This window comes from Nipponia nippon, unplaced genomic scaffold, assembly GCF_047370975.1.
Source record: "Nipponia nippon isolate SJK-2023a ecotype South Korea unplaced genomic scaffold, ASM4737097v1 scaffold_31, whole genome shotgun sequence".
Classification (NCBI taxonomy): domain Eukaryota; kingdom Metazoa; phylum Chordata; class Aves; order Pelecaniformes; family Threskiornithidae; genus Nipponia; species Nipponia nippon.
The window spans coordinates 6,299,590-6,312,884 of record NW_028262349.1 but is presented as its reverse complement, the minus strand read 5'-3'; the positions used below and the strand labels follow the sequence as shown (position 1 = coordinate 6,312,884).

At 38.2% G+C, this 13,295-nt stretch overlaps 1 protein-coding gene across 7 annotated transcripts in view; it reads left to right on the top strand.

Annotated features, from left to right (window-relative positions):
- SPPL2B (signal peptide peptidase like 2B) overlaps window positions 1-13,295 on the top strand; it is a 27,374-nt gene extending 14,079 nt beyond the window's left edge. For 2 of the 7 annotated variants that reach the window (XM_087769043.1, XM_087769040.1), the window contains 10 exons: window positions 364-506; window positions 1,383-1,479; window positions 1,636-1,752; window positions 3,244-3,325; window positions 4,145-4,219; window positions 4,348-4,410; window positions 5,883-5,982; window positions 6,989-7,066; window positions 9,458-9,618; window positions 10,629-13,295. In XM_087769043.1, coding sequence (XP_087625169.1) covers window positions 364-506; window positions 1,383-1,479; window positions 1,636-1,752; window positions 3,244-3,325; window positions 4,145-4,219; window positions 4,348-4,410; window positions 5,883-5,982; window positions 6,989-7,066; window positions 9,458-9,618; window positions 10,629-10,916 — 1,204 coding nt within the window. In that variant the 3' untranslated portion in view covers window positions 10,917-13,295. Of the gene's footprint in view, window positions 1-363; window positions 507-1,382; window positions 1,480-1,635; window positions 1,753-3,243; window positions 3,326-4,144; window positions 4,220-4,347; window positions 4,411-5,882; window positions 5,983-6,988; window positions 7,067-9,457; window positions 9,687-10,628 lie in introns of all 7 variants that reach the window. The other 5 variants (XR_015707279.1, XR_015707278.1, XM_087769044.1 and 2 more) reach the window with 5 other exon arrangements.

The window sequence follows — 13,295 nt, the reverse complement described above, 5'->3', positions numbered from 1 at the left end:
GGGGAAGGAGGCCATCTGTGCCACACTTATTTCTAACATTTACTTTATATACACAACCTGACTTTAGGATTTCTTCTGAAGTCAGCAAATTATTCTGCGCTAATTTTCAGAATTCTGTTGAGTTGTTAGTGAATGAAAAATAGTACTCTTGATAAACTAACACAGCAATCGCTGTTTTATGCATATCTGATGTTCATACATCCATGTAAAATGAGGAGTTCCACTGACTTGAGTGGAAATCAACACAGGCGTTAGTGTCGTGTCATGTTTTCCAACCCCATGTCATTCTCGCTGAAGATTCGGTGCCCTTTTATATTTTGTTGCAGCAGGAAAGGACTGATTATAGCCCTGTTACTCTTTCAGGCGGTACATGAAGCACAAACGTGATGATGGGGCAGAGAAACATGATGATGAAACAGTTGATGTGACTCCAATAATGATCTGTGTGTTTGTAGTGATGTGCTGCTCAATGCTGGTCCTCCTTTATTTCTTCTATGACCACTTAGGTACTCTTAAAGTTGTCTTTGTATTGATATATCTTCGATATCACAAGGCTGCCATCATTTAAAGAACATTTTTACTGTGAAAATAATTATGAAATGGCTGTCTCCTGCCATGTTTCTTCATCCCAAAATGGTTTAAAATCCTGTAAGAAAACCCACTGAGTAGATTTCTAGATATACTTTTAGTGAGGTTGCATTAGGTGATCATAGAGCTTCTTTCAAATGTTAAAGCCTATTAAGTAGTCACGGACTTAACGTCTTCTACCTTTTATTTTTGTCAAAGGCGTTCTCAACCCTATACTTGTCTTTCTGTTGCTGTTCAATTTGAAGTTAGGTTATGGGATCCAGGATAAATTTTTTTTTTATCTTTATAAAGATAAGTTTTTCTACTGATCGCTTATCAAATTGATTGACAAAGAACATGAGAGCCTAATGCACTGGAACTTCCATCCTCATATTTCTGAGGAAGTTATGAAAGATGCATCCCATCTGCATTAATTCATTTTGCTGAGTGATTTTAATAGTTCCCTTATAATGCTCACATATGCTCATAATGAGAAGATAAACACTTCACCATAAATTGCCTTTTAGGCTTATGATTTAATGACTTACTTTAAGACTATTAGTACTGAGGTTTTGATTTATTGAAGTAGCTATTGCATAAAGTACACCTGAGTAAAATGAGCTAGAATTAGATACTTAAAGAGCATAAATCTAATGAACAATAATTTGAAGTCTCTGAATTTACCTTTCACTGGTGAAATGTAAGCCTTATTTGTCATTCGGGCTTTTTGATTGTCTGGTCTGTATTCGGCTGGGATATGAAAAAAAGCATCTCTTACCTTATCCTGCTTGGGCTTACTACTTTTTCTTTCTCAGTCTATGTTATCATAGGAATATTCTGCCTGGCTGCCTCAATTGGTCTTTACAGTTGTCTGTCTCCCTTTGTAAGAAGATTCCCCTTGGGAAAGTGTAGGTATGTGGCAACTTCTAAATTTTTAATAGGCAAAATTAATTTTTTATAATGTTGGGTAGGTGTGGGATTTACAAGGTGGTTTCATACTTCAAAATGTTTATAAAGGAGGAGGGTAACTACATAGACAACTGTAGCTTTGGTGTGTTTCATTTTCAGAATCCCAGACAACAACTTGCCTTATTTTCACAAGCGTCCACAGGTCCGGATGTTGCTATTGGCGGTATTTTGTATCTCTGTCAGTGTAGTCTGGGGAATCTTCAGAAACGAAGATCAGTAAGTGTGTATTTTAGTTTCTCTGCTAGAAATTGTAATATGCTTTATAACTGTAAGTAACTGACATTCGTAGAAACCTAAACTTATCCAGAATTTAGGATTGACAGGAAAGAAACTAGAGACTTGGGCAGAAATTCTTAGTTGTTCCTTGTGTACTTCATCTTTGTCTTGTTGGTTTAAGTTACAGACAACTGTCTGTTTTTAGGCTTGAGTTTCTCTGAGTCCCAGTCCATATTCTGATCTCTTTGGCTTAAGACAGCTTTTCAGAAGTGGTACGGAAAGTTGGACACAAGTTGTCTAACTTATTTCTTCAGGTGATGGTCTGCATGTGCATTTGCTCAGAGGGAATAAGAGCTGTGAAGATTGTCAGATCTTTAGTTTCTCTCAACTGTCTGGTATGAGCAAATAATTCTCTGTGTCCAGTATTGCTGTGGTACCTGATTATAGCATGTTCTTCTTACCACTTTTGTTAGAGATTTTTTTTTTTAACCCCTTACCTCACTCCCAGATGCTCCAATTTCCCCATATATACATGATGTGTTCATCTTCTTGGTCCCTCTATCACGGATTCTGTATTGGATCTGAAATGCTGGCTTGTGTTTCTGCTGATGGTACCAAAGATGTCTTGCTTGTGCCTTGAATGCCTGTTATTGCCTTTGTGGGCTCCATTTTCTGTGTTAAGGCTGTGGATCATTCACTGACAGAACTCATAAATCCAGGAAGCATCAACAGTGAAACACCTTTTAGAGAAATAAGTATCAGGCTGAGGAGTACAGAAGTAGTATAGAGCTATTCCAAACTGGGATATTTAAATCTAGGAAATCCATTTTCTGCCTCAAAGCTGGAGCGGACCTGAGTGTCCCCCTGCACAAAGCTCCATCAGCAAGTGCTCAGGTATTGATCTCAACAGCATAATCTCTCATCTGCAATTTTAGGGAAACCTTAGTGTTTTGTATCTCAAATCCTACTTCTGTTTGATCCTAGCAATCACAAGTAAAGCAAAGAGCCTTTGCTTTACCTAACTTGTAAAACCCAATTGCCAAACAGCCCCAGCTATAGGCTTCCCTCAGCACACAAGGGTGTACACACATACGCAGGCCAGAGGAGCCCAGCACTTCCCGGTTTGGTGCCCACTGACCTCGTTCAGCCAGTTTTCAATCCACCTCACTGGCTGCTCGGGCAGCCTATACTTCCCCAGTTTCTCTATGAGGATCTTGTGGGAGATTTGCAGTGGAAAGCCCTACTGAAGTCTAGGTAGACCATACCCCCCACTGCTCTTCCCTCATCTACCACGCCAGTCATTTCATTGTAGAAGGTTATCAGGTTGATCAAGCACAACTTCCCATTTGCGAATCCACGCTGACAACAATGTTGATTTCAAGCAAATACTTCTAATAAAGTTTTTTGTCCCAAGCAGGTCCCTGTGAGGGCAAGGCTTGGTCTGGCTTTCCTACTTTTTCCTGCAAAAACATTACTCTCCTCTTTCTTTAGGTGGGCCTGGGTTCTGCAAGATGCTTTAGGAATCGCTTTCTGTCTTTACATGTTGAAAACAATTCGCCTGCCTACATTTAAGGTATGAACCTTAAACAGATGCGAAAAGAGGATGTTTGCCTGTATGTGATTGAACAGAGGAGCCACTTATAATGGAGTACATTGGCTTGGAAATGCACTTCCATTTTTATGTAGCTTGGAAAAGAGTGATCTAATGAGTATAATATAGACCAGTAAGTGGCACGTGATTGTTATGCATGGTGTTTGGTAACTTAAAGCTCTGTAGAGTGTTGACTGCTAGTAAATCACAAGCCACACGCTCACTTGTGGGTTTTGGTTTTTGTTTGTTTGGGGTTGGTTTTTGGGGTTTTTTTTTCCAAATTTGACACACAATTGATGCATCATTGTGGTGTTTTTTCAAATTTTCCAGAACTTATTCAGTATCCTAAGATAAAAATCAGTATTAGTCATTTAGTTGCTCCTTAGGCAGCTCTTCAAACTCTGTTTCAAGTTATCTTCACCTATAAATTTGTTTCCCTGTACAGACTGGCCAAAGTAATGTGGATACTGTTTCTGGCTATGCCTGACATCCTCCAGAGAAAATACAGACCCTCTTAATATTTCCTAACAAACTGAAACGGCACCATCTCCAGATTTTACAAGATAAAGAATTTTAGGGACTAACATGTAGATAAGAATTATACACAAATTCTTTTATATGGTGCATGTGAGACCCAGTTCCTCCATCGAAAATATTTAGGAATTAAGGAAAATACATGGGTCACTTGTGTTAGTCCTTGTTAGCTTTTGCCTTGAATAGTCTTAAGTTGCTAATTATGAATTCTTTGCTGTTTACTAATGCATAGTATGTAAATACCAAGTATCTTGTCTCTTCCTTCAGGGTTGTACCTTGCTCCTCCTGGTTCTTTTTGTGTATGATGTATTCTTTGTATTTATCACACCTTTTCTAACAAAGGTAAGTAAAGTACTTATCTAGTGCCTGCTGCTCACAGAGCAAAGTGTGATGACCTGTTTATCTCTGTTCCTAAATGATCCCAGACCTGCTGAGTGAAGTGATTTACAATTTTCTCCTTTTTTCTTTAGACTGGGGAGAGTATAATGGTGGAGGTGGCTGCAGGCCCGTCTGATTCTGCCACTCATGAAAAGGTACTGTATATGGTCTGAAAATACGGCACTAACTTCCAGCTACTACACTTCAACTGCTCTGAAATTCAAAGACCACAAAGCTGAAATGGAGATGCCAGTCTGAAAAGAATTAAATGTGGAAATAAGCACTCCTGAGCTCTCTGGAAATCTACACTAAATACAGGGAGCAAAGCAGACTTTTAGTGGTTCATCACAACAGCTTTGGTCTTCCTTTATCTTGCTTTAAAAGGGTTTCAGTATAAGGAAGCTGGTTAGCTCAGCTTCACAAAAACCTGTGACCACATCTGTAAGTATAACTTACTGCTAATGAAGCATATCCATTTTTACCTAAAGAGATAAAACTTACATGATCAGTCTGTCTCTTCCCCCTCCTCCCCTGTTCTGAGATTTGCTTTATGAAAAGCTGAGGCTATAGGCAAAGGAGAGAACTACGAATTGGAGACAGAAAGAAAACAGAGGTCAGTGTTCAGTGGTTCTGGACCGTTTGACAGCAGCCAGCTGCATGCACAGAGCTGTACAACATGATGTGGCTGACTTGGGGCAGAAAGTACGTCAGATGTAGGAGACTGTGAGATATGGTGTGCAAAATAAATAAGAAATGAATCTACAGGAAAACTGGTTTTGTTAATTTAAGGATGTTGGGTCTCTTCAGCAATGGATGTAATACTGTCGCATGGGAAAATATAGTAAAGAAAATAGTTGTTTGCAGGATGAACTACGAGTGGGTCAATCCATACAATCCATACTGATTTCTTTAACGTCTTACGTTCTTGTCTTTTGTAGTCCTTTAGTACCCCTTTAGTTTCAGTTTTATGCACAGAATGAATTGTATAAAACAGTAACGATAGTATAAGTAGATAAAATTATTCTGGCACTAACATAAGAAAAGGAAAAAAAAGAAAATAAAGTTTTTACAGTATTAAAGAGAATAAGTGTTTGCAATGGACTTTGCCGTACTGTGTCTCAACATTGCAAGTTATGTAATAAATAGGAACACTTGGGGGAAAAAAAAGGTCTTTAAAGTGATTTGAAAAGTCACTTTTAAAAATTATTCAAGTCTTTACTCTTTTGAGACTTTTATTGCAACCAGTAGAATGAAATATAAATTGTCATTTCTTATGCATGTGGCAGCTTACCTCAATTTTTTACATTCCTGCAGTTAAAGCAGAGTTGATACCCTATTGCATGTGAGGACTTTGACATTAATACAGTGTTTTGAGATGTCTGTCATGTGGAGTTGTCTTGGCTGTTTGTCTTGAGAAAGTATTTCATCACTCCTATCTTAAATACATTTTGTTAGTTGTCAGCAATATTAATAAAAGATTTCAAATATAAGGATCTATAATGTAAAAAAAAGATACATTGCTCTGTTTGAAGTCTTCAGTTGCAGTACAACAGGCACACGTTCTGGTAGATGGTGTCAGTATGTAGAGAAAACAGCTTTGCATAAGGCATACGTGTCTCATTCGCAGCTCCCAATGGTCCTGAAGGTTCCACGGCTGAACTCCTCGCCGTTGGCTCTGTGTGACCGGCCTTTTTCTCTCCTAGGATTTGGAGACATTTTAGTTCCAGGTATTTCTTGTTTGGCATGTTAAGACTTTTACTTGTCGCGCTGTCATGTTAGTTTATTCCTCTTGTGCTTCTGCTTCAAGTGGGAAGTTTGATTTGACTTCTGTAAACCTGATAAATCTGTAAGTATATCTTTTATGTTCTTTTTTTCTGCACTATTCACTTTTTCCATAAGAAATTAAATGCACATTAATCTTATGGTTCAGTTTCACATGCAGTGATGTCAAGAAATGTAGAGGAATCTCAAGAGCTGATTTAGCAACTAATTATATAGTATAAAACATCATTAATAGTGATAGAGGAAATTATGTGTCCATTTGCACATGATTTGAGTACACGCATACCTGAGCACTCAAAACTTCATAATTCGTTAGTCACACAGCATCCAGTGTTTCTACCACACCTTCTCTCAAATTTGATGTTAGATATTATATAGAAGTATGTCTGGCAGCACTGCAGGTGAAAACAATATTACTTTGTTTATATTTACTATGAAAACAATATGTATCTTCTGGCTTTCAGATTTCTTCTGAGAAATCATTTGTTTTCTTGTATTTTGGGAAATATGAACTGTCATCCCTCTCTGTGTCCCCTCCCTGTCCCCTCCCTGTCCCCTGACCTATAATAGGTATAGTCATTAACCATAAACTCTTTATTAGGAGCTGGAAGGGATGAACTCACCCATATTCTTGTTGTGAACACTGTATTTTTACAACTGTTTATTAGGGATGGGATGACGTTTTGTATCTAGGACCTGAGTATTTGTAGATGGTAATTTTATTATAAGAGTGTTTCTGGTGTACTGGGCTTGTGTTACCATATAACTGTTTTGTGCGCTGTGCGGCTTCCTGAATGATGCTGTCATAGTACAGAAGCACTGGGGGTGCCCACGTAAGTGTTGGGGGGAAAAAAAAAGAAATCTTTAGTTTCCTAGATAATTTGATGGTTTTGTGTATCTTAATGCATGAATAGGTTGAAAGCATGTTGTAATTGCTCTTTCCTTTCCTAGGCTTACTGGTGGCCTATTGCCATAGATTTGATATTCAGGTGCAGTCGTCCAGAGTTTATTTTGTGGCCTGCACAATAGGTATGTGTAACAGCGACGCTTGAACACAGTACCTACAGCAGTTGCTCCCTTTAAAAGCATACCATCAATCTCATGTTACCTAGTTTGTTTTTTTTTTATTCTTCTCTTCCTTTTATTATTAAACAGAAATATTTTAGCAAAGTACTTCTGAGGCTAGACCTTCCATCACCAAGTTATCTGATGTCATTTTCCTGAGCTGTTTTTTCTGCCGTATAAAAGGGGAGTTTCTTGTTATCATGGTTTGTCTCACTATAACCATTACATCTTTATACATCTTTAGACATGCTTAGCTACTCATTCTGTTTTTTTGATTCATGAATCTTTGAGTTTATTGCATATGAAAATTCAGGTTCAGGGATATCTTCCTTTGACTTTGTTCTTAACTTTTTGTGTATTCTAAAAATCTGTGACCTATGATGCGACGAGTTACCTTATGATGGCTGTAACACCTGCAAATTAGTTTTCGTCTTTAGTCTGTAGAATCCAGAGTTACGTGCCATGGACTTAAAGACGACTGATGAATAGGATCTTACAGATTTCTGTTGGCTTTGTTACAAACTATTTATGCTAGCAAAGACTTAAGATGCTTGCAATTAATGTTGTGAAAAATGAAGAACTGCTTTAGAAATTCTTTTGAAAAAATAGCTAGGTTCTTGGACACTTATAGCAGGGTTAGAGAGATGCTTTTATTTCAATGTACCGAATCTTAAATAATTTCCTCTCATATATACTTAAACGAAACTGTTGTCTTACCTTTGTTGTCTTACTTTCAAAACACATTTACAGAAATCGATAGGAAAACGTTCTATCAATGAAGAGTCAGCAGCGTACTATTGCAGCAATGAAAACTAGCCACGTACAGGGCTGTGTTAGCAAGATGGAGTCAGCAGTATGAGAGAAGTGATTGTTCCCCTCCATTTGGCAGTTAAGACGACTGAGTCTGGAATGCTGTGTCTAGCCTGGGGATCCCTGGTGCAAGACAGACATTGACATACTGGAGTAAAGCCAGTGGAGGCCATCAAGATGGCTGAGGGCTGGAGCACATGATTTTAGAAGAAGAGAAGGCAAAGAGGAGATTCTGCTGCTCTGCGCAGCTGCCTAATGTGAGGATGCAGAGAAGACAGACAAGCTTTTCTTACAGGTGTGCAGGGATGTGAGGCAATAGACTTAAGCCCCAAGAAGAAACATTTCAACTAGATATGAGGAACTCTCACTAAGAACATAATGTGCCATGAAAAAAAAAAATTTAAGAACTGTAAAAATTTATTGAGTATTGATTAGAATCATTTAGGTTGGAAAAGACCCTTAAGATCGTCAAGTCCAACCATAAACCTAACACTGCCAAGTCCACCACTAAACTACGCCCCTAAGTACCACATCTACCTGTCTTTTAAATTCCTCCAAGGATGGGTTTCAACCACTTCCCTGGGCAGCCTGTTCAGCCTGACAGCCCTTTCAGAGAATACATTTTTCCTAGTATCCAACCTAAACCTCCCCTGGCACAACTTGAGGCCATTTTCTTTCATCCTATTGCTTGTTACTTGGGAAAAGAGATCAACACCTATCTCACTACAGCCTCCTTTCAGGTTGTTGTAGAGAGCGATAAGGTCTCCCCTCAGCCTCCTCTTCTCCCGGCTAAATAACCCCAGCTCCCTCAGCCGCTCCTCCCCAGCCTCGTGCTCCAGACCCTTCCCCAGCCTCGCTGCTCTTCTTGGGACACGCTCCAGCACCTCAATATCTTTCTTCATCTGGTTCCTGAATGAAAATCAGTTGGATTTACCTTCATCATTCTGAAAACATAATTGAAAATAATTATGTGAGATCCTAGCTGCTTCTGTTCTGCTTAAGAATTTTTGCAGAATATATGCAGAAATTAAATAGAAAGTAATAACAAATTATAACATACAGCTGGCTTGTTTTGGTTTGGTGTTTTGTTTTTTTTTTTTTAATGGTGTTGCAGGATAGTAAGAAACAGCCAAAGCCAAGCCAAAGAAGCAGCACATGTTATAATGGTCAAAATAATTGTCTGTATCTCTTGAATTCATAAATACAATATGAGGCACAATATTTCATTTGTTTGTTTTGCCTTTCTCAGACTGCCTAAGGTAATGATTTATTTCCACAGTATGGACCAGGCCGATCCACTACTTTCACAGCATGTTATTATCAATAGAAAGACTGTAGTATCTCCGTTAAGTAAAGCGCTATTCCAGGTTTACATTGTGCATATAATGCTTGTGTGTGAAGAGCCCTGAAAAAATTCTGGAGATGTTGTTTACGTATTACTCGAAAATAGTTCCTGTTAGAATGCTCATCTAGCTAATTACTTAGTTGTTCTTGAGCAGAGCTGTATCTGAATAATTGGGGTTTGTTGGTTTTGTTTCCTTCCAGCATATGGCATAGGCCTTCTTGTGACCTTTGTTGCCTTGGCACTGATGCAGATGGGTCAGCCCGCTCTCCTCTACCTGGTGCCCTGTACTCTCCTCACAAGCTTTGCTGTGGCTCTTTGGAGAAAGGAGCTCGCAATGTTCTGGACGGGCAGCGGCTTTGCGGTGAATACCAGTTTGATATGAGTGTCTTCAAGAAATACTAATATTATAAAAACCTAACTAGAATTAAAGTTGAGTAAAATATTGCAGTATTATCAAACAAAACCAAAGATTTTTGTTTTGCTTGATTGTTTGTTTTTTTACATTCTTGTTTTGCCTCAGTAAGGTTTTCTTTTTTTAATGTTTATGGCCACTTAAACTGGCTAGTGAAAAATAAAGTAGACCTTGTCTATCCTTCTTGATTCTGCCATAATTTTACTGGTTTGATCTCTGAAAGTATAGCAGTAGTAGTAGTAAAATATTAAAATATTTTATATAATATTATAAAACGTTATATTTTATATAATATATCCTTAAAATATTTTTCTTCATATATTTTCATAGCCTACTGCTTATAAAGGTAGAAATCTAGTTCACTACAGTAAATTATCACTTTGTTTCATTGTGGTACAAGTGAAATTAATTTGATTCCAAAAGGAATAATTTCTATTGTGATGCATGATTATAGATTTTGAATAATTACTTGAAGGGCAAATCTGTCAAGCTAGAGGTTCTCCCCGGCAAGTTTTATTTTGTTATTCAACTATTTGTGATAACCTTCACAACTTTCCTGTAGAGAACTGAATTTAATTGTTGGAAAAATATTTGAGATCATCTGAAATGTGATGGAAAAGTTGCTAGCTGTTGTACACTGATAGCAAAGGTGGGCAAAACCAGAGAACGACAAAGTGCGAAAGTGCTATTTGCCTGTTCCTGCGTAATCAGCAGAGCACATCTGAAGTCAGCAAGGAACGATCAGGCAGAAAGCAGTTAAACACATTTCTGGAAGAAAAATCCCCTTGTGTACTATAAAACGCAAAGACAGGGTAACTGTGTATGCATGTGTCCACTACTGGAGAATGATAATGGAGATGATGGACCTTTAATCTTCATCTTGTATGACCATCACTCCTGATAACTGGACGCAGTAAGTCCTGCTTTCCGTCATTCTGACTGTGATCTTCCATTTGCAGAAAGACCTACCTCAGCCTCCCTTGGTGATAGCTCCTGTCAACTGCCCTGAGCTTTCCAAAGATAGCAGTGTACCAGCCTCTCACCAAGCCACAGAGCAAACGACCAGTCCTACCCTCCACATGAAGGAGCTGCATGGCCCCACCTCAGCTGCAGAGGAGCTGGCTGATACGGACACAAAGACGGACCAGTCAGAAATTTCTATTGCACAGAGCGAGGAACCAGCTGGTCAGAATAAGGACGACCTTGAAAGCAAATGCTTAAATGCAGAGCAAAAACAGCTGGAATAAACGATGTGATAAGAACTCCTTATTTTCCCTCACAAACATATCCATATAAAACCAGTATGTATTTAGGACTGGTTTAGTAGTGTTTGCGTTCATTGAGGAACCTCACTTGGGAGTCTGATCATCAAATCCAACAACGAATGTTCTGCCTCCGGCTTCGGTACAGCTATACACTTCAAACATCTTTCTGAAATATGGTGCTCTACAAGGGTTCTGATGTATGGATTTCAATGATCATTTTATTAGTGAATGCCTTTGACCGTTCCATTTTCATTATACCAGGGTAGTATTAAGAGTCTTTATTTACACTTTATTACCCTGTGCTTGTGTGGCTATTTTGCTGCTTTAGCATAGCGTAGGTTAACATGGAGGAAAAGCATTGAACAAGTCTGCTACAATGCTTAGTTGAGAGAAACATGATAGTTTTTTTAGCACTTTCCCTGTTGTCACCTTTTACTTTACTTTTCCCTACTTGTCAAAGCCATTGATACAAGAGAATGCTTTAGTATAAACTGACATTCAGGAAACGCAGAGAGTGGTTAAATTACCAGCATCTGAAAGGATTTATACTACCGTGGTGCATTAAATGCATCTCTTAACTGTTTCTGTTTTTGTTTTTACTTCCAGGTACCTGGGTTGGCTACTAGTCTAGTTTAAAAGGCAGGATGAATGGAGCTACAGGAAGCTTTCTAAGCACTCGTATGAACTCTAGGGACTGTCTCTGAAACTAAACAGTGTTTGTCACAGAATGCTGTCTGGAAACAAAAGCATATTAAGAATGTTTAATGTTTTAGCATAAAATACAAGCCAAATAGGTAAGAAAATAGGTAGTAGCACTATACTAAGCTTAATAGGCAGTATTTTCATTGGGAAAATGTTAAAGTAAAGCAGTAGAAGTTCATACATTTGGGGGGTTGAGCTTCTACTTGTTGCTTGTTTAAGGAATATAATTGCAATTTCTAATTCTGAAGAAAATAATCTGGTGTTTTCATTCCCAAGGGAGCACATATGGTGCTATAATCAGGTGCGATTTAAAGCTACTTGCTGCTCAGTAACTAATCAACTGCCTCAGTCACGTTTTGTCTTTGTCCCAAGAGTAGCCATAGCATGGCCTGCCAGGTTCTGGAATGAGGCTGTGATCTAGCCTGTTATTTTGAACCTCTCGCTACATGACGTTGTGAAGGACTAAATGTGTGATTTTAAAACTTTTTGGGGTGCAGCTGGTCTTACTGTATGTCCCTGGAATTGTGTGTTTTCCTGTATAACGTGAGTGAGTCTTTTATGCATCAACTTGAGTACACATAGAGGGATGATGTGATGTGTCTATTATTTATTCCATCTAAGAACATTTGGCTTTATCAATGGTGTCTGTTCTACACTTAAATTGCAATCCCAGGAAGCCTCCAAGACTTCACATTAAAACTGAAATAGAAAATGGAAGTATTCTAGGATCCTAGAATATGATTCCAAACTGCATGGAACAAATACTCTGCAGAGTATCTGAGAGCCCCAGCTGTCAGGTACAAAAGTATCACAGTGACACGATCAGAGGCAATGCCTTTAAATTAAGAGTCTCCAGTTGGCGTGTTGAGTTGGGTTCTGAAGGGCTCTCGTTTAATGTTTGTTAAATTTCAGCCGTTGTCTTTCTGGCTAGGTCTTCCAAGTTTGCCCCGTGCTTTTTGGATGATAATTTCTGTTCGTGTCTGTTTCACATTGGGTGGATAGGATTCTTTGTCTAGAATGTGAAAGGCTTTCTGTAAAACCACACAAAGCTTCAGAGTTTCACCAGCTTCTGCTTAAAGCCTCAAGCCCTGTCTGATAAGTTGATTTAATGGTGAGTTTCTTGAAAGGCTTCCTGAGTCCAAAGGCCTCTGCTACATTTAATTTACAAATCACCCTAATGGAAGATAGTAGAACTAGAGAGATCTGTTTTTCAATCTCCTCTTTAATGGACTACGTTACTTTTGCCAGCAGTAATCTGAACCAATTATTACTCATAAAAAGCAACAGAGACATTTTACTGAAAACTTCAGCCAGCTGGATTATGCCTTAATTTAAGCCATTGTATACGTACGTATATTAAATTAAGAAAAACAATCTTGTGTTTAAATAACGAACTTGACAAATAGCAAGGAAACAAGTTTGGAGACTGACTCAAAGTTCTATGGTTTTTTGCCTTGATTGTCTTTCAGTCATAATGTTATTTGGAATAGCTTTTTATATACTTAAAAGCCAGTAGCTTTCTGATGATGAAGCATTAAGTTTTATCACCTACTTGAAAGTGTATTTTAACATTTGTTCTCTTATGTTGTGGGTTAGGAAACAGTTTCTTTCTCAAATTGTTTATAACTCAATTAAAATGGAAGAATTCATAACACTGAA